Below are 26,439 nucleotides of genomic sequence, written 5' to 3'. Positions count from 1 at the left end.
ATTTTTAAAAATAACAAAGCTGAACTAAGATCATTGCAGCTTCTGTGAGTAGGCAGGTCAATTTGTTTTTTAAATCCCATGACTTATTATTCGAAAAAGATAATTCTTCTAGTGTCTGGTTGTTATACCTCTTTTCAACAGCATGAATAGGTCACTTGTTTCATTAATAAAAGGAATAAAAAGAAATAAATAATTAATAAAAGAAAATGGGCATAACTCAGCAAATCTGGCAATATATGCATATTGAGACGCCATTAAAGGAAGCATCCCTTACTGGAATATGAGCATCAGTCAGGATCACTTCCGAGTTCTGACCCAAACTAAAATATCCAGGAGTCCTCCCATAAGGAAGTGATTAATTAAGAGGATCCCAATGGGCCTTCTGTCTAGTTTTTGGGCAGCAGGTATTTTTTTTTTTTAGATTAGGTTCGATTCTCTACAGTGTGGAAAAAGGTCCTTCGGCCCAATAAGTCCACACCATCCCTCCGAAGAGAAACCCACCCAAACCCATTCCCCTACCCTATATTTACCCCTGACTAACTCATCTAACACTATGGGCAATTTAGTATGGCCAATTCACCTGACCTGCACATCTTTGGACTGTGGGAGGAAACCGGAGCACCTGGAGGAAACCCACGCAGACTCAGGGAGAATGTGCAAACTCCACACAGACAGTTGGGAATTGAATCCAGGATCCTGGTGCTGTGAGGCAGCAGTGCTAACCACTGAGCCACCGCGCCGTGTGTTCCTGAGACTGCAGACCAAGTCACAGGGCCTACAGCTTCAGAAGCATGTAGCATTTATTTCTTCCGAAAAAAAGACTTGGACCATAGGATACAGGAGCAGGAGTAAGCCATTCTGCTCATTGAACCTCGTCTCATCATGGCTGATCTGATAATCCTTAACTCCACTTTCCTGTCTTATTCCAATAAACTTTGATTCTCTTACAGATTAAAAATGTTCATCCCAGGCTTAGTTAACAATCACACAACACCAAGTTATAGTCCAACAAGTTTATTTGGAAGCACTAGTTTTCAGAGCGCTGCTCCTTCATCAGATAACTAGTGAGGCATGATCATAAGGCATAAAATTTATAGCAAAAGATCACAGTCTCATGCAATTAAAACAATATATTGAACAATCCTAGATTACTGTTAAATTTTTCATCTTTTAGAATGGGTTACAAGTTTTGGTTCATTAATATGTAAATCCCAGAACTACTTTTAAGTCACATTCTTGAGCTAACAAGGTTTTATATTTTAAAAAAAAGTGGCATCTAAGCTCAGACAATGTACTAAATGTGAGAGGTTAGAGAATAAACCTTAAGTTATCTCGAGAATGCGACTTAAAAGTAGTTCTGGGATTTACATATTAATGAACTGAAGCCTGCAACCCATTCTAAAAGATGAAAGACTTAACAGCAATCTAAGTTTGTTCAATATATCATTTTAATTGTATGACACTGTGATATTTTACTTTAAATTCTGTGTCTTAAGATCCTGTCCCACTAGTTACCTGATGAAGGAGCAGTGCTTTGAAAGCTAGTGCTTCCAAATAAACCTGTTGGACTGTAACCTGGTGTTGTGTTTTTAACTTTGACCCGCCCCAGTTCAGCACCAGCACCGCCACATTATGGCATCCTAGCCTTGACAGCCTTTTTGCGATAAAGAATTCCACAAATTCTCTACCCTCTGGGAGAAGAGATTTCTCCTCATCTCTGATTTAAATAGGGGCAGCCATTTGCTGTGTGCCCTTTGGTCTTAGCCTCTGCCACAAGGGGAAGTAACCTCTCAGCATCTACCCTGTTATGCTCCCTAAGAAACTTGTATGTTTCAATAAGGTCACCTTTTTTTTAAAAAAAAACTAAACTCCAATGAATACAGTCCTAACCCATTCGACCTCGTCTTATCAGAAAATCCCTCCATTTCTGGAATCAACCCAGTGAAATTTCACTGGACTGCTTTCAATTGCAATACATCTTTCTTCAGATTATTGAATCAAAACGGTTCACGCATTCCCTTAGTGGTCTGACTAGTATCTTGTGCTATTTTCATATGTCATTCCCTTTGAAATAAAGATCAGCAGTCCATTTGCCTGCCCAATTACCTCCTAAACTTGGATGCTAATTTTTTAATGATGCATGCATGGCGACCTCCAAATCCCTCTGTGCTGCAACTTGCCACAGTCTTTCTCCATTTAAATTATATTAGTTTTAGTCTTTATACCAAAGTGCATAACCACAAATTTGCCCACGTTATATTCAGTTTGCTAAGTTTTTGCCTGCTCGATTAATCCAACTATATATCCCTTTTGAGGCATTTATTGAGTAGCCTTATGCAAATTAGGCCTTATCAAATGCCTTTGGAACTCAAAATATTTCATCTCCTGGTTTCTCGTTACCTGTCCTGCTTGTTACCTTCTCAGATTTGCTAGCAGACAGATTGCTGTGTGGATTGGGTTTCATGGACCCACTGAAAAAGTACTGTTCTGTTGTCAACTACAGATCTGCATGCCGCCAATAGAATACAAGCAACATGTTTTCAAACTTGCAAAGATATTATCAAATATAATTGGAAGGGAAGGGATTTGCGGTAGTTACAGCTTTGCAATTTTGTACTGGAATTTAGCTGACTTATAACCTTTTGGTTTGAGATTCTCTGATTGCAGGACAAAATCAGTACTTTAGTCTCACCATTATCTATTATTTAATTTTGTTTAACAGCTATATCTCTCATTCTCATGGCTACTTCAAAAGCAAAAGTTAATTTTCTTAGTAAAGGTCTTATTTAGTTATTCTTTCAAACTGTTTCTCTTCACAGGTCACTATAGGCATGCAACTGTTGTCAGGAGATCCTTGTTTCAAAACGTAAGTGTTTCAACAGCAACCATATAAGCTTTGAGCTTGAATTCAGCAATTTGCTGAGCCCACAGCAAAAGAATCAATCATCTGACTTGTTTTTTCTAGATGCTGATATAATGTAAAGGATGTTATGCTCCCCTCCCAACCCCCTGTGACATACTTTGTAAAACAGGAAAATAAAGTAACTGATTGCTCTAGCTCCAAGTTTTTTATGTTGAGATTTTGGCTGGTTCAGATTTTCTTGAGAGTCACATAGATGTTGGTTCTGGGTCAGCAGCAGAGCAATGCACCAGGAAGATTGAGCTCCAAACATCAGTTCCTTCATTTTGCATTTACTGTCACCTTAAAGATCAGATACTGACACCGCAGTTACCAGCAGCCTGTTTCAGTCAAATGAAACCGCTTGTGGCAAGAAGTCACTCGGAGGCTGCCTTGCATCTCCCATCTCTGTCTGAACACAGGAAAAACCAGAATCAATGCAGCAGAGGGGTATTTACTCCTTTACGTTCTGGTGTAGCAGTGACCCAGATTGAAGTCTGACTGTCAACCTCTGATACAGATTTTGTTTTAAAGTTGTTAATAATGTAGTTTGAGAGCGGCAGGGCTGTTCGAAAAAAATTGTTTCCTTCCCTTCATTGAAACGTTTACTAGGTGCTCAAGCAAAACCCCAAATGTATTCAGTGAAGCAGCCTGAATGAATCACTCCATTTGAGTATGACAATATATCTCATTCTCTGTCTATTCCCTCCATATAAAAAAAACTAAACTGGTCAAATTGCTTAAATATTATCCTTAGACAGTATTTAGTGATGATCGGTAGGCTGATAACTGTGAAAAGGTGGTAAAATGATACTGAAAGTTTTAAAACAATTTTATTGAAATGTTTAAAGCTGTTCACATTTGTTTGGTCAGGACAAAACAATAACTTTATCCATGTATAATAAAATAGATCCAATTTGTATTAATTGCTCAGCAATTGAAACGGTAAAGTGACTGTTTGTTTGTTTTATCCAATGAGAAACCTTTCAGCGTTGAGTTTTCCAGAATAAAAATGCCAGTTTCTTCTGGGATCCATATCGAACTTAACTTCATTACGAGATTCAATTGTGAATCTCCACACATTAAATGGGTTGCTCTTCGGAGTGTCGGCGTGGTCCTGTTGGGCCGAAGGGCCTGTTTCCACACTGTCGGTAATCTAATCTAATCTAAAAGGCAGATGTTTTTCAAGTTTTTGCATGGAACAGTTGCTTACTATATCAAGAAGGGCAGATGGAATTTTTTTGAAGTCTCTGAAAGTGTTTACTAAAAGGGACTAATCTGCATTAATCTTAGTGGCTGTCCCACTGAGCTATACATTGGATTTTTAAAAATCTTACCACTTTGTTGCTTTCTGAAATGGTAGATTGGGACAGATCTTCTTCAAGGTTGATTGTGTCTGCAATAGATCAACAGCTGGTATAACCTGTTCTTACTGGATTTCATTGTGTGGGCAGAGATTCAGAATAGTTCTCCTTTCAGAATGCAGTGTGCTTCGCAATCTGTGGGATCTTGCTAATTAGCTTGAAACTCTTCTACCTGGGAAACTTCCTGTGTGGGTTAGTTGCTCTCCAAAATTAAACAGTAAGTGCAGCGATGCTGTACATTGCTTTCAATGCAATGTGTAGAGATCCTCTGGTGTTATAATTTCTAATGAAGCTTAAGTCTCAATTCTTAATCTCCATTTCCCCTTTTTTTTTAAGAGAAATTAAGTATAGTAATCAAGTTGAGTAAAATACCCCGATTGACTCAATATTATAAGAAGCATTGAGCTGATGACATGGGAGGCTGACTTTTAAAAGTTTCAGGATTCTTAACAGTCCTCTGAAATGGTCTGGGAAACCACTTTATTGTCAAGAATGTTCACTACCACCACCTCAAGAGCAATTACAGATGACAGCAACATTCAGATCTCATGAATGAACAAAACAAATTGCTCTCTCTATTTGAAAGGCTTCCTAACTATAGTTTTGTGTTGGCGCATCCATGGATGCTGCCTAACCCCACTGTGATCGCCAGCATTGTTTTGTTTTCAGTATAGTTTTATGTTGATTTATACTCTTCACAAAGACATTTATTTGATGGAATTATTATACAATCTTTTTCTAAAACCGAGGTTGTACTGATGGTGAAGGATGGTTCCATACTCTCACTTTGGAGAGAAAAAGCAATCAAATAGGCTAGAAAACATTTTCTTGATGCAGTCTTGCCGGTGAGGTTTGTACAGAGACAAAGAATCTATCGGTGTGATGGATTAACCTCTGGCACTACACACACACTCTCCCTTTCTCTTAAAATGCATACTCAACAAATTGAACAAAGGTTGGTTGACATCCAGCTGATGCTGTTCTGTGACATTTTTCAGATGAATATATGCACATCACTTGTCTAGATAATGAACTAACTACTAAAAATACACTTCAGTATTTGTCTTGTTGGCATAGTGATATTAGCAAAATGCAGCAGAGTAGGATCAACAGAATGATTTATTGCTGCACTGTGCACATATAGTAGCTTTAATCTTAGCAATTATAACTCTATTTATTAATATAATCCTTTCAGTTATTGAAAAATTGAAGTTGTGAAGAACAGATTCAATTCTGTGACTATATTTGCATAAGAATTGAGTATATTGTTAATCTAAATCCTCATTTAATGTTCCGTAGACTTTAAAGATCTGGTGTTCCAGTTGAAACATGTTGGTGAAATCTTCTATCAGTTCTTGGAAAATCAATTTGCAAAGAACATTGAACTGAAGTCTGTGAAGGGGGCTGGTGCCTAATGCAGTTAGCATTTTGAGGTTCATGAATCTTTCCTCCCAAATATCCCCATAATTTCCTTATTTTCTCCTCTTTGTTAGGTTGTAGTTATATATCATCTCCCTGCCCTCTCCGAAACTGGGACTTTTCAGCTTAGGAGCTGAAGTAATCTATTCAGCTCAGTGTCTACTCTACCATTGAATGGAATCATGTCTGATCTGATCTGATAATCCTCAACTCCACTTTCATGCCTTTTCCCCATAACCCTTGATTCTCTTACTGATTAAAAATCAATCTCGGCTTTGAATATGTGATGGATGTGCATTAACTCTGCTGCTTGTACAGTAATACAAGGGAGACCTTGATAAATGGCACCATGCAATGCATGAAAATCCATCAGCTATCAGCACTTAAAACATTAGTCTTTTAGTATTTTTCCCCTTGTGAAATTCATACAACAATTTCATAGGCAAGCAAGATCTTGACTAAATGGCCAGTTTTGTTAGAATGGGCATTAGAATTGGTAGTCTTCTCTCTTGCCTCTGGTTGTTATGTTTTGATCCAGCGCAGATAGAAATCATGGATAATGCTGCTGTGATTGGCTCAGTAGTGCACTGAACTACAGAATCACTCTTCTCAACCATTGAGGAGTGTACTCGCTCTTGTAAAAATTCTGCTTCACTTCTTGGAGCTTGGTATTCTGCCTCTGACAGAGTGCATGTTAGGATGTTACCCCTTGCAGTCTGGACATCAGTGTAACTGATTGATTGTGAGAAGTTGCTAACAGACTGATGCTTCCTTCACATCTTTCTCTTCCCTTCTCCCCTTCTTTGTGTCCAAAGGAACTCTGAAAGCACTTCATTTACTCAGTCAATTAAGTTATGAGATGGGGTGTCCATGTGAGGATGAGTGCAGTGGCTTGATAATTAACAGAATTATTGTGAGCTTTGAATGTCTATAGTAAAAATGAAAACGGTCCTTTATTTATGTACTAACTGTAGCAGCAATCACAGGTTTTGCAGAACCAGGCATAATGCAAAATGGTGCCAAGGCTACATTGCTGAAGAATGACTTAAGACTATTTTTTTGACTCTGTGTGACAAACTGAAGAAAATCCAGCTTGTAACCTTTGAACAATAAGCGGAGTATTGCAAAAAGATTGAAGAAACCACAAAAGGAAGCTGTCAGTAACTGCAGGAAGAGCGCTCTTGCTGGAAAGAGCAGTAATTATGGGACACTTGGAGGTTGACCTCATATCATATCACAAGAGACTTCAAATGGATGCCAAAATTTCTTTTTAAAAATTGAACATTCTCAAATCTAAACTAGGTGGCAGGTTATGAAGAGCACCTCAGGTATCACATGAAACCTTGATTGATTTTCTTGCCGCTCGGTTGAGCGGTGTGATTTTATATATAACCATATTGTTTACGGCTCCTGCTGGTTAGCAGTGACGTGATACAGTGTGGAATTGAAGCCTGCAGAGGGTAACATACTGGCTTTGATGGGTGGTTCTTTCTGCTTTCATGGGATCTGTGCGTTGCTAGCAAGGACAATGTTTGTTACCCATCCACACTTGTTCCTTAACCAAGTAACCTGCTGTGACATTTCAGGGGCAGTTAAGGATCATGCGTATTAACTGTGGATCTGCAGTCACATGTATATGACCATCAATGATTGTCCCATGCTTTTCATTACTGAGGTAAGTTTTTAACTCCATGAAGTATTCATTGAATTTAACTTCCAACAGCCGCAGGACATTTACTAAATGCAGTGTGCTAGTCTGGGCTGTGGCTGGTCAGCATCCTGCCACAGTCTCCCTACTGTGAGGCTGTTGGATGAGGACAGGGTAACGGGTGGCCAATGCAAGTCTCAGCATAAGTTAAGGAATTTTTGGACAAATGATTGAGGGATCTGACAGGTCCAAGGAACTCTATATCAAATAATGACCTTCAGGAGAAGAGAAAACGGAACTTGGAGACAGAGTTGCTGAGTTACATTCTGTCGCAGACTTTTGGTGTTACTTCAGTTTGCAGGAGTGTTGACACCACATTTGGGCACATCTATGTGGCAATTACTGAGAATGGCCTCAGATAGAGATTGACCATTGTGTTTGTTTGAGTCAACACCAGCCTAATTCGTGTCTGCATTCGCCAGCAATCCATACACACCGCCTGGGCCTGTTACTGCATAACAATCTCCATTTTTTTTTTCCATAATCAATACATAACTGAACAATTAAACCTTGACTTCCAGGATCTATTTAGATCACAACGAACTTGTGCTTGAGGTTCCTTGCAAGGGTGATTCTGCTGCTGATTTAAATTCTAGGTAATCTGGGCGATTGGATGTTTGAATCGTTGAAATGATACTTAAACTCAGGGGTCACTGATCTAAAGCCACTGAGGCAAAGCTGGCAACATTTCGGGATTGTAGTAATGATTGGACACAGCACAGTCAAGGGGAAATATTGTCAGTAATCCTCTATCTGTCAAAGGCAGACTTTTCAGCAGGTTCTAGTCTGTGCTCTTGGCTCTCCAAAATTACTCTTCGCATTGTGAATGTTTTGAATTTTTATTAGCTTCACGGTACATACAGAACTGAAGCTAACTTGCTACCTATCAGTGTTTCCTTTGCAGTCACGAACCAATCTTACTTTATAATTCCAGTTAGAGAATCTCCATTTTGTTTCGGAGTACCAAGTGCCTGTGTGTGTGTGTGTGTCTGCTGCCCTCTAGTGCTCTTGGCTGTCTGGGTCATATTCCATACCAAGATCTGAGAGGTATTCAAAATCACATAAACATCTGGCCAGATTGGATAGGTTGAAACTGCACAGGTTGGCATAAAGGTCTAGAGCTAGAGGACACTGATCTTAAGGTGATCAGCAATGGCAACATTAAAAATGTACACAGTATGTGATTAGGGTCTGGAGTACTCTGCCTAGCAGCAGTTGCTTGATAATTAACAAAGTTATTGTGAGCTTTGAATGTCTACAGTCAAGATGAAAACGGTTCTTTCTTTATGTAGTTAGCTCAGTTGGCTGGATAGTTGGTTTGCAATGCAGAGTGATGCCACCAACGTGGGTTCAATTCTGCACCAGCTAAGGTTACCATGAAGGACTGTCCTCCTCAACCTCTCTCCTCACCCAAAGAGTAGTGACCCTGTGGTTTAGCCACCACCATTGTCTTTATCTATAATGAGAGAGCAGCCCTAAGGTCTGGTAAGACTCATTACCTTACTCTGCCTACAAACATGCTGGATGTGCAACTCAATCAACATCTTCAAAAGAGTTGTTCAGTTATCAGAAGAGAGAACTTGCAAAGCTATGGGAAGAGGTAGAGAAGTGAGACTGAGTTGATCTTTCAGCCACGAGCTGAAAATGTGTTGCTGGAAAAGCGCTGCAGGTCAGGCAGCATCCAAGGAGCAGGAGAATCGACGTTTCGGGCATGAGCCCTTCTTCAGTCCTCACTTTCTCCTTAATCTTCCAGATAGCCAGCATAGACATGATGGGCTGAATGGTCATGGCGTGACTGGCCAGACCAGATCAGGACAGTGAATTCCTTTCCTTTAAAGGACATTAATGAATCAGATGGGTTTCTACAACAGTTGGTGATCACTGAATAGTCACCATTTTTATTCCACACTTTTGTTTTTTGTTACATTCTAATTTTACCATCTATTATGGTGGGATTCAAAATAATTTAATAGACGATTATCCTAAGGTTTGGGAGTATGAGCCCTGTGACATTCCCACTTCACTGCTGCCTCTAACAATGGTCATCCAGAGACATTGACTGCAATTCTGGAGGCTTGCGTTTAGATACTCTCACCTCGCTCTTGCTCTCCCCCCCCCCCCCCCCCCCCCCCCCCCACCCCCCTCCAATTCTTCTGTCTCTCCTCCCCCACCTCTCTCATCTCTCTCTCTCTTTTTATCTGGGACTGAAAAATGTTGTGTCCTTCACTGAAGGGAAGCTGAAATGGAGTTTGTCCATGGTGTAGGGGAGATTTCCTTTTGACATTTACTGAAGATAAAGGGTATCTTAAACGATGCTGATGGGCACGTTGCCATTCTGAGGCAGCATGGAATACTCCCAGCCTCGAGCTCAGAGATTAGTGGTCAAGCTGTTTGCCTCACCCCATCAAGTTTTCAGAGATCTATTGACACCGATGTTTACTTCCGGCACACATCCTTCTGCATGCTTGCAGTGATGACAAAAGTGCTGTTCTGATTCCTGGAGGTACTTTTAGATCGTTAACTGGGAGTTTGTTCTGAGAATTTTACAAAGTTGTTTCTAGTGATTTCTTTTCAGCACTTTCCCTCCTGAAGGTAATGTAACAAACTGGTGTTACACAGGTGCTAATAGCCCACTCTTTGACAAGTTATTCTCTGCTGAAGCCCAAGGTCTCAGCAGGCCAAGTGCTTGTGGGTGTTCATGGCAACTAGTAGTACTTCAGCACATCACTACGTTACTACATCACTAAACAGCAGTCTGCCTGACTTCCTCCAACTCCTCGCTCCCCTATTGCCCCACCTATGGTACCTCTGGCCAAGGACATTGACTCTGGTCTTAAAGCCACACCACTGCCTAATCTAAGATGAGTGATCAAACTCATGACAATAAATGTTTGAATTTATTTATATCCTTTTTATCTTAACATGGAAACTCTGCAATACCCTTGAAATTAACTTGTTTGCAGTGACCATTGTTTAGACTGCACTGGCTAATATTCTACAGACTGCCAGAAACTTACAAACCATCAGCTTGTCTGTTTTTTTTTTTTTGCTCAGCTGAACAATTGAAGATCTCCTTTAGAAATATTGTTTCTCATCAGAGGGACGTAGGTTTATGGACCCTTCTGGCATTTTGATATGGTTTCAATTGAAGAGGTTGCCCTGCAGATTAATACAATCTCTTTACCAGCCCAGCTGAGAGATGAACTGAAATAAAGTTTGTAGTTCCAGGCATAAGATCCGTCTGCCATATCATCTGCCTAACTGTAAAAATTGTATTGCCAGTCAAAGTATTTCAACCGAAAGTGTGGAATTTCAAAAATATTGCAGCTAATTCCTTGTGTTGGTTTCCACAGGCCTGCGTGTACTGCCAAGTCTATTTCAATACCAGGCCAAGACAGCTCCTTACAGCTGGACTGTAAGGGAGATGGGACCATAGACAATACTGTTGCCTCCGGGGGCTTGCATTCAGTGAGGCAGCCAAAACCTCGGCCTCCACTCAGTTCAGGTACATGTTATTCTAGTCGTAGCCAAGGCCACATTGTTTTCTATCTTTATGACCTGAATAATATCAGTTTCTCACCATGATATTATGGGTTTTAAGTAAATGAATGTTAACCCTCATTCTTGCCTTCATTGCTCTAGACCTCTATTCCTATGCACTTGCAGCTGGCCTCCCACTTTGTACCCTCCACATATTGATGTTACTTACACTACTTTCCTTGTCTTAACTTGCAGGAAGTCTCATTCTCTGCTTACACTGTGCTCACTGACCCATATTTGGGTGGGTGGGATGCTCTTCGGAGAGTCGGTGTGGACCTGATGGGCAGAATGGCCGTGCTTCCAGCTTTCACCATGTAGGGATTCTATGATATCTGGATAATCTCTGGAATTCCCTTCCACATCTCTTCCACATTTATAATACTCATTAAAATCTACTTCCTTGAACAAGCTTTTTATCATTTAACCTAATATCTCTGTGCTTTGCTTAAGATGCTGGATTTGTTTTCCAGTGCTCCTGTGAAGTGCCTTAGGCTGTTTTAATGATTATATAAATATAAATTATGAAATGCAGCTGCTATTATAGTCATTTTGACCAATCTACAGCTAATGGCACAGGGGCTCAGGGTTGGGGTGGCACGGTGGCTCTGTACTGTTCCCTCTCAGCGCCAGCTCCCAGGTCTGATTTCTACCCTTGGGAGACTGTCTGTGTGGAGTCTGCACATTCTCCCCATGTCTGTGTTGATTTCCTCTGGGTGCTCTGGTTTCCTCCTAAATCCAAAGATGTGTAGGTTAGGTGCATTAGTCTGGGGTAAATGTGGAATAGTAGGAGAATGCGTCTGGATGGAGTAATCTTTGGAGGGTTGGTGTGGACTTGTTGGGCCGAAGGGCCTGATTCCACAGTGTAGGGATCCAATGATTCCATTCCATGATTCTAACAGCACAGCTTTCCTCAGAGTCATTACATTTCCTGAAAAGGTTAAGGATGATCTAATGCAACAGACCCATTAATCTGACTTGGTTAAACAGGGCAGACACTACTGTTTATCATTCACTTATTCCTCATTATCTGAGGGTTTCTAAAGTCTCATAATTTGCACTGGGTACCTTGAGTTGTTTGCTCCTCTATTCCTCTTCCAGCCTGTGGAAGGAAATACAGATTGGTATTTTTATTTTTAAGAAGCACATTGGATGTGTCTCTGAAGCAGTCTGTGCAAACCTTGTGTTTCAAGCAAGTAAACTGTCATTTCCTTCTGTTGGATTTTACCGTCCTTAGTAACCTGAGCAGGCCTCCGCTACTGCTTGTGTGGATCAGACCCATCTCACTCACTGCAGTCAATTGCTGGCTCCTCAGCATTAGAGTCAGGGATGTAAACTTTACAATTAAAATGAGAAAATATTACCTCATCAATTGATGTTAGGATATAGCTATTTACAGTATTTGTGTTTTGTGTCCTCTGAGGGGGCACGCTAGTTATACCCAACTGCATATTAGCAGCATGATTTGTGTGTTTCATTGTATGAAGCTACCATTAAGATAGACAATAGATCATCAAGAATTGCAAAACATTACAGCCATTCAGCTACTGTAGTCCCTGTGAAAGAGCTATTCAATTACTTGCACTCCATTGCTCCTTCACCATAGCTCTGCAGTTTTCTTAGGTTCAAGTATTTATTACATTCCCTTTTGAAAATTGTTATTGAACTAGATTCCACTATCCTTTCAGGCACTGCATTCCAGTTCATATTAGCAGACTGTTTCAAGACATTCCTCTTCCTTCCACCTCTGACACTTTGCCAGTCATCATCCACCATACCACCAGCGATGCCGTGGCAAGTTTGCTAGAATATATGTTTTTGTTTAAAAGGCCAAGTGATCAGTGCACACACTGCGACAATATTTTAAGATTAGAATGTTATTGAGTGTAATATATTGGATGGTGCTGGGGTAGGGAGTCTCATTCCTGTTGTAATGGCTTTTGTTTATAAAGGCAAATATAAATATGGCTTTTCTCCCACCCATTCGTTATTCCACAGCAGAAGCTCCTGTCCTCAGGCAGGTGGAATAGACTGGACCCAGAGCCCCCGAAGTGCTTGATTAGCTGAGCAGAGAGAGGTTTCTGCAAGTTTCAGGGTGGGACATTTTCTACCTTCACCACAGTCTCTTTGCACCATTGTGTTCCAGTTTGCCGTTGTCCTGAGTGAATCTTGAATTAATCACGTTATAAGAAAACCAAGAACTGCTTGCAGTATCTCCTGTGTTTGTACTGTTTCTGTTAGGTCTGACTGAAGATGCCGATCAGACCCCGTCCAGCCCAGATGAAGTATTTCAAACTGGTCATTCTCGGAATTCCAGCTATGCCAGTCAGCATTCAAAAGTGTCAGGTAAGTGTTTCCTTTGCTTCTTCCTGTGTCTCTGCCATCTTCTGGGGAGCCTGTAGGCTCGGAGTTGCAGTCTTAGACGTTCAGGATAATGCTGTCTGTAAAGTGCTGAGTAATACAGTACTGATCTAATGACAGGAATGTGGGTTTCATTATTGTTTGGCTAATTTTCTTGCTCCAGCCTTGTGTTCAGCACATAATACACAGCTGGCCTCGGTGGAATAGTAAATTATCTTAAAAAGAGGGAAAAGAATTCTCGGACAGTAAAACTGGATGGTGTAGATGAGAAGATTTTAGAACAAGGAGACATGAGGCTACCAAGGAAGGATGCAGAGCTAACAGGAGGATGAGGCTGGATTTTCAGAGAAACAAAGCTGTATGTGATTAGAAGCTGAATAAATACTTCCACACAACCCTTCAATCCCATTTTCTAGTTGCTGCTTTGTTTTAAGATTAGATTAATTGATTTTTCCTGTACTGCAGTAAAAGCAACTTATGGACATAGAGTTTTACAATACAGAAAGACACCCTCCAGCCTATTGTGTCTGGCCCAGTCAACAAGTACCTATCTAACCTAATCTTATTTCCCCGTTCTTGGCCCCATAGCCTTATATGCTGTGGGATTCCAAGTGATCATCTAAAGACTTCTTAAATGCTGTGATAGTTCCTGCCTCCACCACCCTTACAGATACCCACTGCCCTCTAGGTGAAAAGATTCTTCTTAAACCTCCTCTCGACTGCTTTCCCCTTACCCTAAAACTGTGCCCCTTAGTCATTACTAAGGGGAATTGTTCATTCCTAATGACTATCTATTCCCTTCCTAATCTTGTAAGCCTCAATCAGGTGTTCCCTTCAGCCTTCTCTACACTAAGGAAAACAACCCTACTCTATGTAGTGTCTCTTCAGAAAATATCTGATCTTTTTAGTCTCTTTTATCCAGTGCACTTTCAGTTTGACAAATGGGAACTTGATTCGAGCAGTAATAACTAGCTAGGCCTAGGATAAAGGATTGAAGTTTTAAAAAAAAAAATTAGGGATTGGAACAAGATGCAAAGAAATGCCCTATGACCCAGTCTTTCAGGTGAAGCAAATGTAAAGAACTGACAGCAGCAGAAGACTTCAGAGAATTCCTGGTGGCTTTTTCTGTTGCAGTGACCTTGTCAATGATTTGTCGGCAAACATCTTTGTCTTTTGTTCCATTTTGTGAAAGTAACTCGATCCTGTTTTAGGGGTGGCGTACAATTCAGTTGTTTTTCAGATTTAACGCTCCAGTGTAATGTATCTTATCCTGGATTGTCATCTTTTGTGTTTGTTTTATTTGTTTCTTTAAACTGATTTTTAACTCTCATTCAGCAAGGCATTAAAACAAAGCGGGTCAATTCTGAGGAAAGGAGAGCTGATTTATTTCAACACCTTGTTATTGTCATTCACACCAGTGCATCTATAATTCCAAGCAGTTGCAGACCAAAGCTCCTTACATTCTACACAACAAATCCCAAGCTACCAGGAAAGGAAATATTGCTCATTTCTACCTCTTATTTTGTCCCTAAGCCATCTGATTTAACTCTTATTGTCTTACTCATATAAACAATTAAAATACACTCTTTCAGGTATTGTGTAAATTCTTGTCCCATGCTTTGGATGCAGCCTGACTTCTAACCATTTCAAAGCAAGTCCTGGGAAAGCTGCAGCAGCTTGACCTGAGTCAAGTTTAAGTAATGACGAACTAAAGCTGTTTACGATTAAGGTCATAAAACACAGCTTTTTTTTCCGCTAATCTGTCAAATCTGCATACTTGCTTCAGAAGCAGTGCAGTGGAATGGAGTTGCCCGCTGTGGAATCCGCTGTGTCTGTCCCAGCATGTGTTTTCAATGCGGGGATACAGGTGCAAAAAAACCAAGCGCATTTAACAGAGTTTACATATAGCCTGTCTTCTACATACGTCTTCTACAAACTATGAACGAGAGGCAGGAGTTGCCATGTACCCCTCCGCCCAAAATACAGCTTTATTAAATCGGCTATTTAATAAGATCCTGGGTGATCTGATTGTTCCTGATATCCACATTCCCACCTTCCCCCGTAACACTGCATCCTTTGTTTACCAAGGATCTATCCAACTCTCTCTTTAAAATATTCAATGACTCTATCTCTCCTGCCTTTTTGGGGAGAGAGTTTCAAAGACATGTGACTCAAAAATATTTAAATGTTTAAATTGGTGATCCAACACTTTTAAACAGTGACCCCTTAATTTTAGATTCTCCAATAAAAGGAAACATCCTTTGCATGTCCACTCTGTCAAGACTCCTCTGGATCTTTTATGTTTAAATCAAAGTACTTTCTAATCTAAATTCCAATAGATACAAACCTAGTCTCTCCAACATTTCCTCTATACTGGCTTTGGGGACTAAATTAATCTCGTTGCTCTTAGGCCAGTGGAATAGATTAATTCTATGACAGTGCGCCACTACATAGGTGGCTGAGATTGATGATCTGGGTTTGCCTGTCCAGATCAATGGGTTTTGATAATGCTGAAAATGTGTTGCTGGAAAAGCGCAACAGGTCAGGCAGCATCCAAAGAACAGGAGAATCGACGTTTCGGGCATAAGCCCTTCTTCAGAAATGAGGAAAGTGTGTCCAGCAGGCTAAGATAAAAGGTAGAGCGGAGGGACTTCGGGGAGGGGCGTTGGAATTGTGATAGGTGGAGGGAGGTCAAGGTGAGGGTGATAGGCCGGAGTGGGGTGGGGGCGGAGAGGTCAGGAAGAAGATTACAGGTTAGGAAGGCGGTGCTGAGTTCGAGGGATTTGAGTGAGACAAGGTGGGGGGAGGGGAAATGAGGAAACTGGAGAAATCTGAGTTCATCCCTTGTGGTTGGAGGGTTCCTAGGCGGAAGATGAGGCGCTCTTCCTCCAACCGTCGTGTTACCATGGTCTGGTGATGGAGGAGTCCAAGGACCTGCATGTCCTTGGTGGAGTGGGTGGGAGGGGGAGTTAAAGTGTTGGGCTACGGGGTGGTTGGGTTGGTTGGTCCGGGTGTCCCAGAGGTGTTCTCTGAAACGTTCCGCAAGTAGGCGACCTGTCTCCCCAATATAGAGGAGGCCACATCGGGTGCAGCGGATGCAATAGATGATGTGTGTGGAGGTGCAGGTGAATTTGTGGCGGATATGGAAATGTCCCTTGGGGCCTTGGAGGGAAGTAAGGGGGGAGGTGTGGGCGCAAGTTTTGCATTTCTTGTGGTTGCAGGGGAAGGTGCCGGGAGTGGAAGTTGGGTTGGTGGGGGCTGTGGACCTGACAAGGGAGTCACGGAGGGAGTGGTCTTTTCGGAACGCTGATAGGGGAGGGGAGGGAAATATATCCCTGGTGGTGGGGTCCGTATGGAGGTGGCGGAAATGACGGCGGATGATACGTTGTACATGGAGGTTGGTGGGGTGGTAGGTGAGGACCAGTGGGGTTCTGTCCTGGTGGCGGTTGGAGGGGGCGGGGCTCAAGGGCGGAGGAACGGGAAGTGGAAGAGATGCGGTGGAAGGCATCGTCGACTACGTCTGGTGGGAAATTGTGGTCCTTGAAGGAGGAGGCCATCTGGGTTGTACGGTTTTGGAACTGATCCTCCTGGGAGCAGATGCGGCAGAGACGAAGGAATTGGGAATATGGGATGGCGTTTTTACAGGAGGCAGGGTGGGAGGAGGTGTAGTCTAGGTCTCATCTCCCCTGTTTTGATAATGCTGTCAAGATCATGGAAATGGATGACACTGACAAGGCCAATATTCATTACCAACTTACTCTGGAGTCCCCCATCAAGGAACATTTTCTCTATTTACACTGTCAAATCTCTTACCATATTAAATGCTTGTTTGGAAGGAAATCTGTTGTCCATAGCTGATCTGTCTACGTGTGGCTTCAAATCCATAGCAATGTGATTGACTCTTGACTGCTTTCTGAAATGGCCTGGCAAGCCCCTCAGTTCAAGGGCAACCAGTGTAATCCTTAATAAAAGCCGAAAGAACTCCGGATGCTGTAAGTCTGGAACAAAAACCGAAATTGCTGGAAAATCTCAGCAGGTCTGACAGCATCTGTGGAGGGCAGTCAGAGTTAATATTTAGGGTCGAGTGACCCTTCCTCAGGAATCCGTGTAATCGTTGCCAGCAATACCCACGTCCCATTTGGGAAAAATGTAAGTCTTTACTAAGCTAAGAATGCTCATGTTGATGATCATGGTAACTGTCATAATGAGATATTAAACATCTGGTATGCATATTGCAGCTGCAGTTTGTTTACACTTTGGGTGATGTCATGAACAGATTAAACACCAGATTCTGCTTACTCCCAGTTATTATTTTAATGCACATTGTAATCTCATGTGAAAATGATCTTGATGAAGTAAAATTAATGCCACAATAAAAGCCTATTATGATCATATGCAGAGGAGTAGAATTACATGATTCACAGCTTATTACATGACGCCCATGTCCCCTTGAGGTAGTTTGCTCTTTCAAGTGCTGGGGGCAAGTCAAATTATTGTATTAGTCATACTGTACAAGTAATGCTGCAAATGAATAGCTTAGTTCTTAATAGCGCAAATGGAATCACAATTTTTAGCTAATTGTCATTAACTAAAATTAGAACTAAAAAGAAGGATGATCCCAAAATTGGAAAATTAGTGCATGGTTGAGATCCATAGGGAAACATCTTTGTTTGTAATTGAGACATTTATTTCCAATTTCAATATTGTTTAAAACACAGGTTACAGCACTGAGCACTCTCGGTCCTCTAGCCTTTCGGACCTAACTCACCGGCGTAACACATCCAGCAGCAGCAGTGCCTCTGGAGGGCTCAGCATAACCATTGAGAGCACAGATGGAGAGAAGGAACACAAAGTGGAGCGACCACCCAGGCCCCCAAGGCCAGCACACCCACCAGAAAGGCCACCCAGGTACACAGCTGTTCTGTTTAAAAGAGGTAGTTCCCTATCTCTGGATAGTGCACATCCTGATAGCAGGACCCACAGAAGGTGAGACCACGGAATGTTGTGTGTACCGTTTTGATTTGAAGGGTGTTGTTGTTACCAGTTTGTGATATTTTTTGTCTTTGCATTTCTTTAAACTCCACACTGTCCTGTTTCTGAGATCTGTCTGTTCCAGATCGGAAAATGTTTGTCTATAGTCTGACTTTTTTCACATTTTATGAAATTAAAAAATGGTGGATAAAACATTCCTGTCCAATTCAAGGTTTTTACTCTGTCAGCAAATGCATCTTCACAACCTGCATTCCCGAACTGGAAAAGCCTCACTAAATGGGTGGATGCTTTATAGCTCCAGATGCTTGGGTTTTGCAGGCATTCTATTCATGACTCAAATGAAGCAACTTTCCATTCTCTGTTTATTCAAGTTGAAATTATGCTGCATGATTCTATTTAAAAAAAAAGAATTGGAATTAGCAAGATTCAAATAGCTCAAAGTCTAGAATTTAGCATCTGACTGTGTAACCAGTCCGATAGCCAAGTTAAGGTGTTCAGAGATATTGTATTGATTTGTGTTTAAAATAGACAGTACAGACTGCAGAGACAAGTTGACCTCACAGGCCAATCTAATCCAACTTAGGCTCATTTGAAGGAAGTTGTTTCTGCTGGTAGCACATGTACTATATGGAGTGACCACTGGAAATCCCAGTTGATATTCTGGTGGGTGATTCTGTGTGGCCAGAGATGGAAATATTCCATTATTGTTTGGCATTGAATGTGCAGCCTCCTTCAAAAAAGAATTCAAGAGTTGGTCTTGCAGGAATGTGGTCAGAGTCAAAAGTACATAAATCTTTATCTGACCTGCATTGTATTCAACTGTGCAAAAAAAACCCATAAAATTTAGAAATAATTATCAAACCTGGAGTGCGTCAACAATGTACTCCTGATAATGTAGGGACAAAAAAGCAACTTAATGTATCGTTGGGTCTGTGACCTTGGCCAATGCTATTTGTGTCTGTGCCACAAAAGTATTGTGCAATCTATCAGCACCACAGAGTACTGACTGCAAATTCCATTCTGATTGTGGATCACTAGCAGAGCTTTAATGAAACCAGAGTGCTGCTGCCCCGGTGGCTTGGCAAGCAAGTACTTGTCTAAATCACGAAATTGATCCCAGTGCAGTGCTGCTTTACCTGGCCTGTTTGGATGATGCTGCAGTTGGTCTTTTAATTTTACAGCCTCAGCTGGAAAATGCAAGTGTGTAGATTGCTGGGGGGAAAGTTTGCTCTGATTTTGGTGATTTGCAGGATGCAATGCCATATTGCAGCTAAAATGTTTTTGACCGGAAAGGCCTGCCAGAGTTGGCACTCCAGTAAAGTATTGGTTGGAAAGGTTGTGCTAACTTCTGAATTTCAGGGCTCCTCATGCACGGGCTGTGGATGTAATTTTTAAGTGCATTGTTGTACTGCTCCTAATTGGTTTCTCATTCCACAGACGAAAAAAGGAAACTGTCGAGAGTCAACCTACTTGGGTTGATGATACCAGAATCGATGCAGATGACATTGTGGAGAAAATTGTGCAGAGTCAAGATTTCACAGATGTCAGTAATGCTGAAGGTAAGCTTGCCACGTTCCCACTCTTAATTCAGGGACATTGTCCACTATTCATCCATGTGGCGATGCTGCCTTTTTAGTGTACAGGAGGACTATTAAAGGTCAAATCACCCAAACTGGAGCGTTGCCTTCTTCCAAAATGCTGTTTAATATTGCAGATATATTGTGAAGTTAGTATGATATATGCATTCACAAGAAAAGGCAGTGTTGTTTAGATGTGTGTGCTGACCTCCATCTCTGTCTAACAGTGTGATTGATGTTACTGTAAAGAATTTGGGCTCTGCCACAAAGTTTGTCAAATGCCTCAATTATTCATGGGGAAAACCACAATGTTGTGTGCTCTGCGATGAGACAACTATAAAAGTATGTTGATTTCAGCAGTTGCCAAATCTTATCTCTCTATTGCCAATTGGACCACACAAGTATTGTAGAACTTACAGCACGGGCAGGGAGATTAGGCTGTTCACATCTATATCTCCATTTTGATCTCATCCCACTTAACTGCCCTTCCCACACTCCTTCATGCTCCCTTTCCAAGTATTTGTCCAGTCACTTTCTCAGCTATGCCACAATTTGAGGCTGAGGCTGTAATATGTTTTCAAAATCTTTGTGTCACATAGCAGAGAACATTTGAGATAAAAGCAAAAAGTGCTGGAAGTCTGATCGTGTCTGTGGAGAGGACAGCCATATTGGATGTGAGCATTAGTTCTGTTCTCTCTCCACAGATGCTGTGATTAGCTCCTGTGTAGTTAACAGATGCTCCACAGATGAGTTTCTCAAGCACTTTGTTTTTATTTCAGATCTCCAGCCTACATAGTATTTTCCTTTAATTTCTGACATTAAGGAATTGGCAAAAGAGCCCAGAGGTGGCATGAGAATGGTCTTTTAGACAGCAGGTTATAATCAGGCCTAAAAGGACTGTGGAAACATATTCAGTAATTTTCAAAAGAGGTTTGGATGTGTACGTGAAAGGGAAAACTGTTGGCTGCTTTCTGAAGAAAGGGCATAAGAGTGGAACTAATCTGGATAATTTTTACAAAGAATGGGCACAGATCTGATGGAGAAAATAGATTTCTCCTCTGCTGTGTTGTTCAAAAGCTCCACTTTCTGTTGCTGAAGCTGTGAGGTGATCACTCCTACTGACGAAAAGATGCACGTGTGACTGGTGGATTTGGGAAGAGAAGGTCTAGTAGGCTTTCCCCTCTTGGTTCCTCACCAGCTGCTACAGGTCCAGTTGTTTTGGACTTGGACAGTTCAGTCAGTAGTGGTGATAGCAAGTCACTTTTGATGATGGAGAATGAAGACCCTCATCCAGAGTGCCATCTGTGCTTGGAACCTCAGGATTTGTCCTAAGTGGGCTCAACATGAAAGAATAACAGTTCATCAGCTGATCGTAGGGAGACATCCTTGCCTACACATAGGATAAGACAGTCAATCTGCCTTATCTTGGATTCTTGAGTGAAACTGAAGTATGCAGTACATTATCACAGCTCACAAGGTTTATGGGAAATTATGGTTAGTATAAAAACTCTACCTTTTTCTGTATTTTTGATAGTAGACTGAAATGGGGGGGGGAAAAAACACAAATTGTTAGAAAATCTTAGCAGGTGGCAGTATCTATAGAGAGAAATCAGAGTTAACGTTTTGGGACCAGTGACCCCCCTCTAGAACTGGGAAAAGAACTGTTTTAAAAATTTGAGGATTGTGGAAGGGATTAATGTACTTAAAAGACAGTTACCAATACTTGTTGTAGGTAGTGTTTAGGTAGCTGCTTTGTTCAACCAGTGGGGGAGGTTAGTTGCAAATGGGACACAATTAGGGGTGTATGCAAAATGAGATTTGGCCAGCAACAAGAGGCTGATTAATTTGAGGAGTGTTGAGCAATTCTCTGTCTGCTAACAATTGTGATTAGCTCCTGTGCAAGTGAACAGCTTGTGGATGTGATCAATATGGCCAGAAACTATCACATGCCCAAAAGGGAAGGTGGTGCATCTCTCCTTGCAGTAGAACATACCTGAAACCTGAAGAAAGCCAGTTTATTTTCCCTCACCAATAGCTGTAAGCTATTACTTTTATCCAATCAGAGAAAGGCTTTGTAAGTTATGAACTATTTGCTCTCTGCAAAGAAGTGAAAAGTACCTGGGGAAGAGAGATTGAAGAACAACAAATCGCAGTCAGCAAAATGATCATCTGAGCAAACTTCTGGATAGGGGCTATTGAACTACCTTCTCAGCATTTTTAAATTCAATTTTTTTTTTTAAAGCTTTTTAATAAGTGCAGAACCAAGTTAAACCCTAATTTCTGTGACCTGGTTCTTTTATATTAATCTAGGGTATCAGAAAATTACATAATTTATATCTAAAGATGAACTGAAAACAACAAATGGTGGAGATCAGAGTGGCTCAGGCAGCATCCATGGAGGGGGAGCAAGCGAATGTTTGCATCTCCTTGACTCTTCATCAGAGCTGACACAAAGTGTGGAGGAGACAGCATTTATACAATACTTTGGGGTAGAGGGGTGGTGGGTGGGAGGAGGGAGTGCTGGGGTAGAAAGGGTGTTGATCGAGCGTTTTCCATTTTAAAGACAATGCATTGTAGCCAGTACAACAAAGATTCTCGAGTTTGGTCCCTGGGAGCAGAGGGTTATCCTATGACGAGAGGCCGAGTAAATTAGACATTTATTCTCTGGGCAAGTGATCTCGTTGAAACATGGCCAAATTTAAAGGGGCTTGACAAGGCAGGCACTGAGGTTGCTTGCACTGGCAGGGGAATCTAGAAGACCGGATCAAGCCTCAAGATGAGAGGCTGTTCATTTTGTACTGACATGAGGATAAGTTTCCTTTCTCCACAATTTTTCAGTTGAATAAAGGGAACTATGGAGCTATGAGGGAGGAGCTGGCCAAAGTTCAATGATGCAATACCTTAGCAGGGATGACAGTGGAGGAACAATGGTGGATATTTCTGTGTATAATGCAGAAGGTGCAGGATCAGTTCATTCCAAAAAGGAAGAAAGATCCTAGGAGGAGGCATGGGTGGTCGTGGCTGACGAGGGAAGTTAAGAAACATACAAAGTTAAAAGAGAAAAAGTATAACATAGCAAAGATAAGTGGGAAAACGGAGGACTGGGAAGCTTTTAAAGAATAACAGGATTACTAAGAAGGAAATACGCAGAGAAAAAATGAGGTACGAAGGTAAACTGGCAAATAATATAAAGGAGGATAGTAAAAGTTTTTTTTAGGTATGTGAAAGGCAAAAAAATGGTTAAAACTAAAATTGGGCCCTTGAAGACAGAAACAGGGGAATATATTACGGGGAACAAAGAAATGGCAGAAGAATTGAATTGGTACTTCAGATCTGTGTTCACTGGGGAAGACACAAGCAATCTCCCTGAGGTAACAGTGGCTGAAGGACCTGAACTGAAGGGAATTTATATTTTCCAGGAATTGGTGTTGGAGAGACTGTTAGGTCTGAAGGTTGATAGGTCCCTGGGGCCTATGGTCTACATCCCAGGGTACTGAAGGAGGTGGCTTGAGAAATCGTGGATGCGTTGGTGATTATTTTCCAGAGTTCGATAGATTCGGGATCAGTTCCTGCGGATTGGAGGGTGGCTAATGTTATACTACTTTTTAAGAAAGGTGGGAGAGAGAAAGCAGGAAATTATAGACCAGTTAGTCTGACCTCAGTGGTGGGAAAGATGCTGGAGTCTATTATAAAGGATGAAATTACGACACATCTGGATAGTAGTAACAGGATAGGTCAGAGTCAGCATGGATTTATGAAGGGGAAATCATGCTTGACTAATCTTCTGGAATTTTTTGAGGATGTAACTCTGAAGATGGATGAGGGAGATCTAGTAGATGTAGCGTACCTGGACTTTCAGAAAGCTTTTGATAAAGTCCCACACAGGAGGTTAGTGAGCAAAATTAGGGCGCATGGTATTGGGGGCAAAGTACTAACTTGGATTGAAAGTTGGTTGGCTGACAGGAAACAAAGAATAGTGATAAACGGCTCCATTTCGGAATGGCAGGCAGTGACCAGTGGAGTACTGCAGGGATCAGTACTGGGACCGCAGCTTTTTACAATATATGTTAATGATATAGAAGATGGTATTAGTAATAACATTAGCAAATTTGCTGATGATACTAAGCTGGGTGGCAGGGTGAAATGTGATGAGGATGTTAGGAGATTACAGGGTGACCTGGACAAGTTAGGTGAGTGGTCAGATGCATGGCAGATGCAGTTTACTGTGGATAAATGTATGGTTATCCACTTTGGTGGCAAGAACAGGAAGGCAGATTACTACCTAAATGGAATCAATTTAGGTAAAGGGGCAGTACAGAGAGATCTGGGTGTTCTTGTACACCAGTCAATGAAGGTAAGCATGCAGGTACAGCAGGTAGTGAAGAAGGCTAATAGCATGCTGGCCTTCATAACAAGAGGGATTGAGTATAGAAGCAAAGAGGTTCTTCTGCAGCTGTACAGGGCCCTGGTGAGACCACACCTGGAGTATTGTGTGCATTTCTGGTCTCCAAATTTGAGGAAAGACATTCTGGCTATGGAGGGAGTGCAGCGTAGGTTCACGAGGTCAATTCCTGGAATAGTGGGACTACCTTACGTTGAAAGACTGGAGCGACTGGGCTTGTATACCCTTGAGTTTAGAAGACTGTGAGAGGGGATATGATTGAGACATATAAGATTATGAAAGGATTGGACACTCTGGAGGCAGGAAACATGTTTCCGCTGATGGGTGAGTGCCGAACCAGAGGACACAGCTTAAAAATACGGGGTAGACTATTTAGGACAGAGATGAGGAGAAACTTCTTCACCCAGAGAGTGGTGGCTGTGTGGAATGCTCTGCCCCAGAGGGCAGTGGAGGCCCAGTCTCTGGATTCATTTAAGAAAGAGTTGGATAGAGCTCTCAAGGATAGTGGAATCCAGGGTTATGGAGATAAGGCAGGAAGAGGATACTGATTAGGAATGATCAGCCACGATCATATTGAATGGCGGTGCAGGCTCGAAGGGCTGAATGGCCTACTCCTGCACCTATTGTCTATTGTTGTGAATCTTGGGAAGTCTCTATCACAAGAGGGTTTAAATGCTGCATTGTTGAATAGATTCAAAGCCAGGATAGCTGTGATTTAGCTGTGTCATGTTTTGGGGAGTGAGTAGGAAATTGAAAATCGAGATGTGATAAATTGAATGACAGAGCAGGTTCGTTATGCCATATGATCGACTTCTAATGTCTTGTGTTTTATTTTAGGCCCCTTTTCTGATTTTTCTCCACTGATACCCATTTCATTCTCAGGCCTCTAACACTTATCAGGCAACCACTAATCCTGCAACCTGACCTTTGAGGGAGAAAGTCACACAAACACAAATTGGAGAAATGATCTAATTGATTCTGTCTCGATCTAGTTGCCATTTCAGCGCAACAGTCTATTGCGCTACCGATGGGGCACTGCCCTATTAGAAATCCCAACTCTTCAATGAATCTTTAAATCCAAGACTTCACCTTTTTTTCACTGACTTGTACCATGACAATAAAAACAATGGCAAAGAAATGAGGCCCCCATTGTGTCAAGGAGAGCTGGGAGCTCTCCTGCTGTCCTGATATAACATTGCTGTACAAACTCCCTCAAGCAATAATTAACTGGCCAATTTATCTCCCTATTTTTGTGAAATCAGACCTTAAGATATGATCTAAAGTAAGTAACAGACAATCAATTTTTCGATGTATAATTTCAGTTACATCACACTGTAAATTTTTGCTATACATTCTGTGTGTTAGGATTGAGCCCACCACTACCATCTGATGAAGGAGCGACGCTCCGAAAGCTAGTGTGCTTCCAATTAAACCTGTTGGACTATAACCTGGTGTTGTGTGATTTTTAACTTTCTTCTGGATCAGTGGTGCTGGAAGAGCACAGCAATTCAGGCAGCATCCGACGAGCAGCAAAATCGACGTTTCGGGCAAAAGCCCTTCATTTACCTCGTTGATTTTTAACTTTGTACACCCCAGTCCAACACCGGCATCTCCAAATCATGATCTGAAGTAAGTTATTCAGCTTGTTGAATCTACTTCAGCATTCAATAAGATCATGGCTGGTCTGATAATCTTCAACTCCACTTTCCTGCTTTTATCCCCCTCCCCATAACCCTGAATTCCCTTACCCATTAAAAATCTATCTGTCTTCGCTTTGAATATACTCTCCGAATGGCTGAGGTCTTTGCCTGCCAAACCACTGTTTTTGTGCTGTGATACATTACGTTCTTTAATAGACATGTTGAGGTGCTACATGAATTCAAATTTGAGTCAGTGCTCTCAAACTGAGGGCTGCAGCCGAGGGCAGAGATTCTTCAGCCACGTATATGTATGCTGTTTTTTTTTCCCAGTGTGCTGATGTTGTGTATTCTTCTCATTTTCAGACAGTAATTTGAGGCTGTTTGTAAGTAGAGATGGAACAACAGCACTCGGTGGTATTCAGCTGGGGAACAGGTGAGTTTCAGAAATTGCAGCAGAGTGGTCTTGTACCATTGTGTAATTTATCCTGGACCCCAGATTATTGGTGTGGGATTTTCTTCAAAATGAGTCTTTAATACTTT

At 41.5% G+C, this 26,439-nt stretch overlaps 1 protein-coding gene across 2 annotated transcripts in view; it reads left to right on the top strand.

The window, feature by feature from the left end:
• The window catches only part of LOC122564966 (early estrogen-induced gene 1 protein-like), a 123,308-nt gene that overhangs the window by 89,208 nt on the left and 7,661 nt on the right, over nucleotides 1-26,439 (top strand). Inside the window, exons 5-10 of one of the 2 annotated variants that reach the window (XM_043720527.2) lie at nucleotides 2,820-2,866; nucleotides 10,744-10,895; nucleotides 13,169-13,273; nucleotides 18,007-18,196; nucleotides 19,718-19,839; nucleotides 26,263-26,332. In XM_043720527.2, coding sequence (XP_043576462.1) covers nucleotides 2,820-2,866; nucleotides 10,744-10,895; nucleotides 13,169-13,273; nucleotides 18,007-18,196; nucleotides 19,718-19,839; nucleotides 26,263-26,332 — 686 coding nt within the window. Of the gene's footprint in view, nucleotides 1-2,819; nucleotides 2,867-10,743; nucleotides 10,896-13,168; nucleotides 13,274-18,006; nucleotides 18,275-19,717; nucleotides 19,840-26,262; nucleotides 26,333-26,439 lie in introns of both variants that reach the window. The other variant, XM_043720526.2, reaches the window with a different exon arrangement.

The sequence above is a fragment of the Chiloscyllium plagiosum genome, unplaced genomic scaffold (assembly GCF_037043375.1).
Source record: "Chiloscyllium plagiosum isolate Xiang-an unplaced genomic scaffold, Cpla_swu_hap1 HiC_scaffold_21, whole genome shotgun sequence".
In the NCBI taxonomy this organism is placed as follows: Eukaryota; Metazoa; Chordata; class Chondrichthyes; order Orectolobiformes; family Hemiscylliidae; genus Chiloscyllium; species Chiloscyllium plagiosum.
The sequence above is the reverse complement of the archived record's forward strand: the minus strand, read 5'-3'. Positions and strand labels throughout refer to the sequence as shown.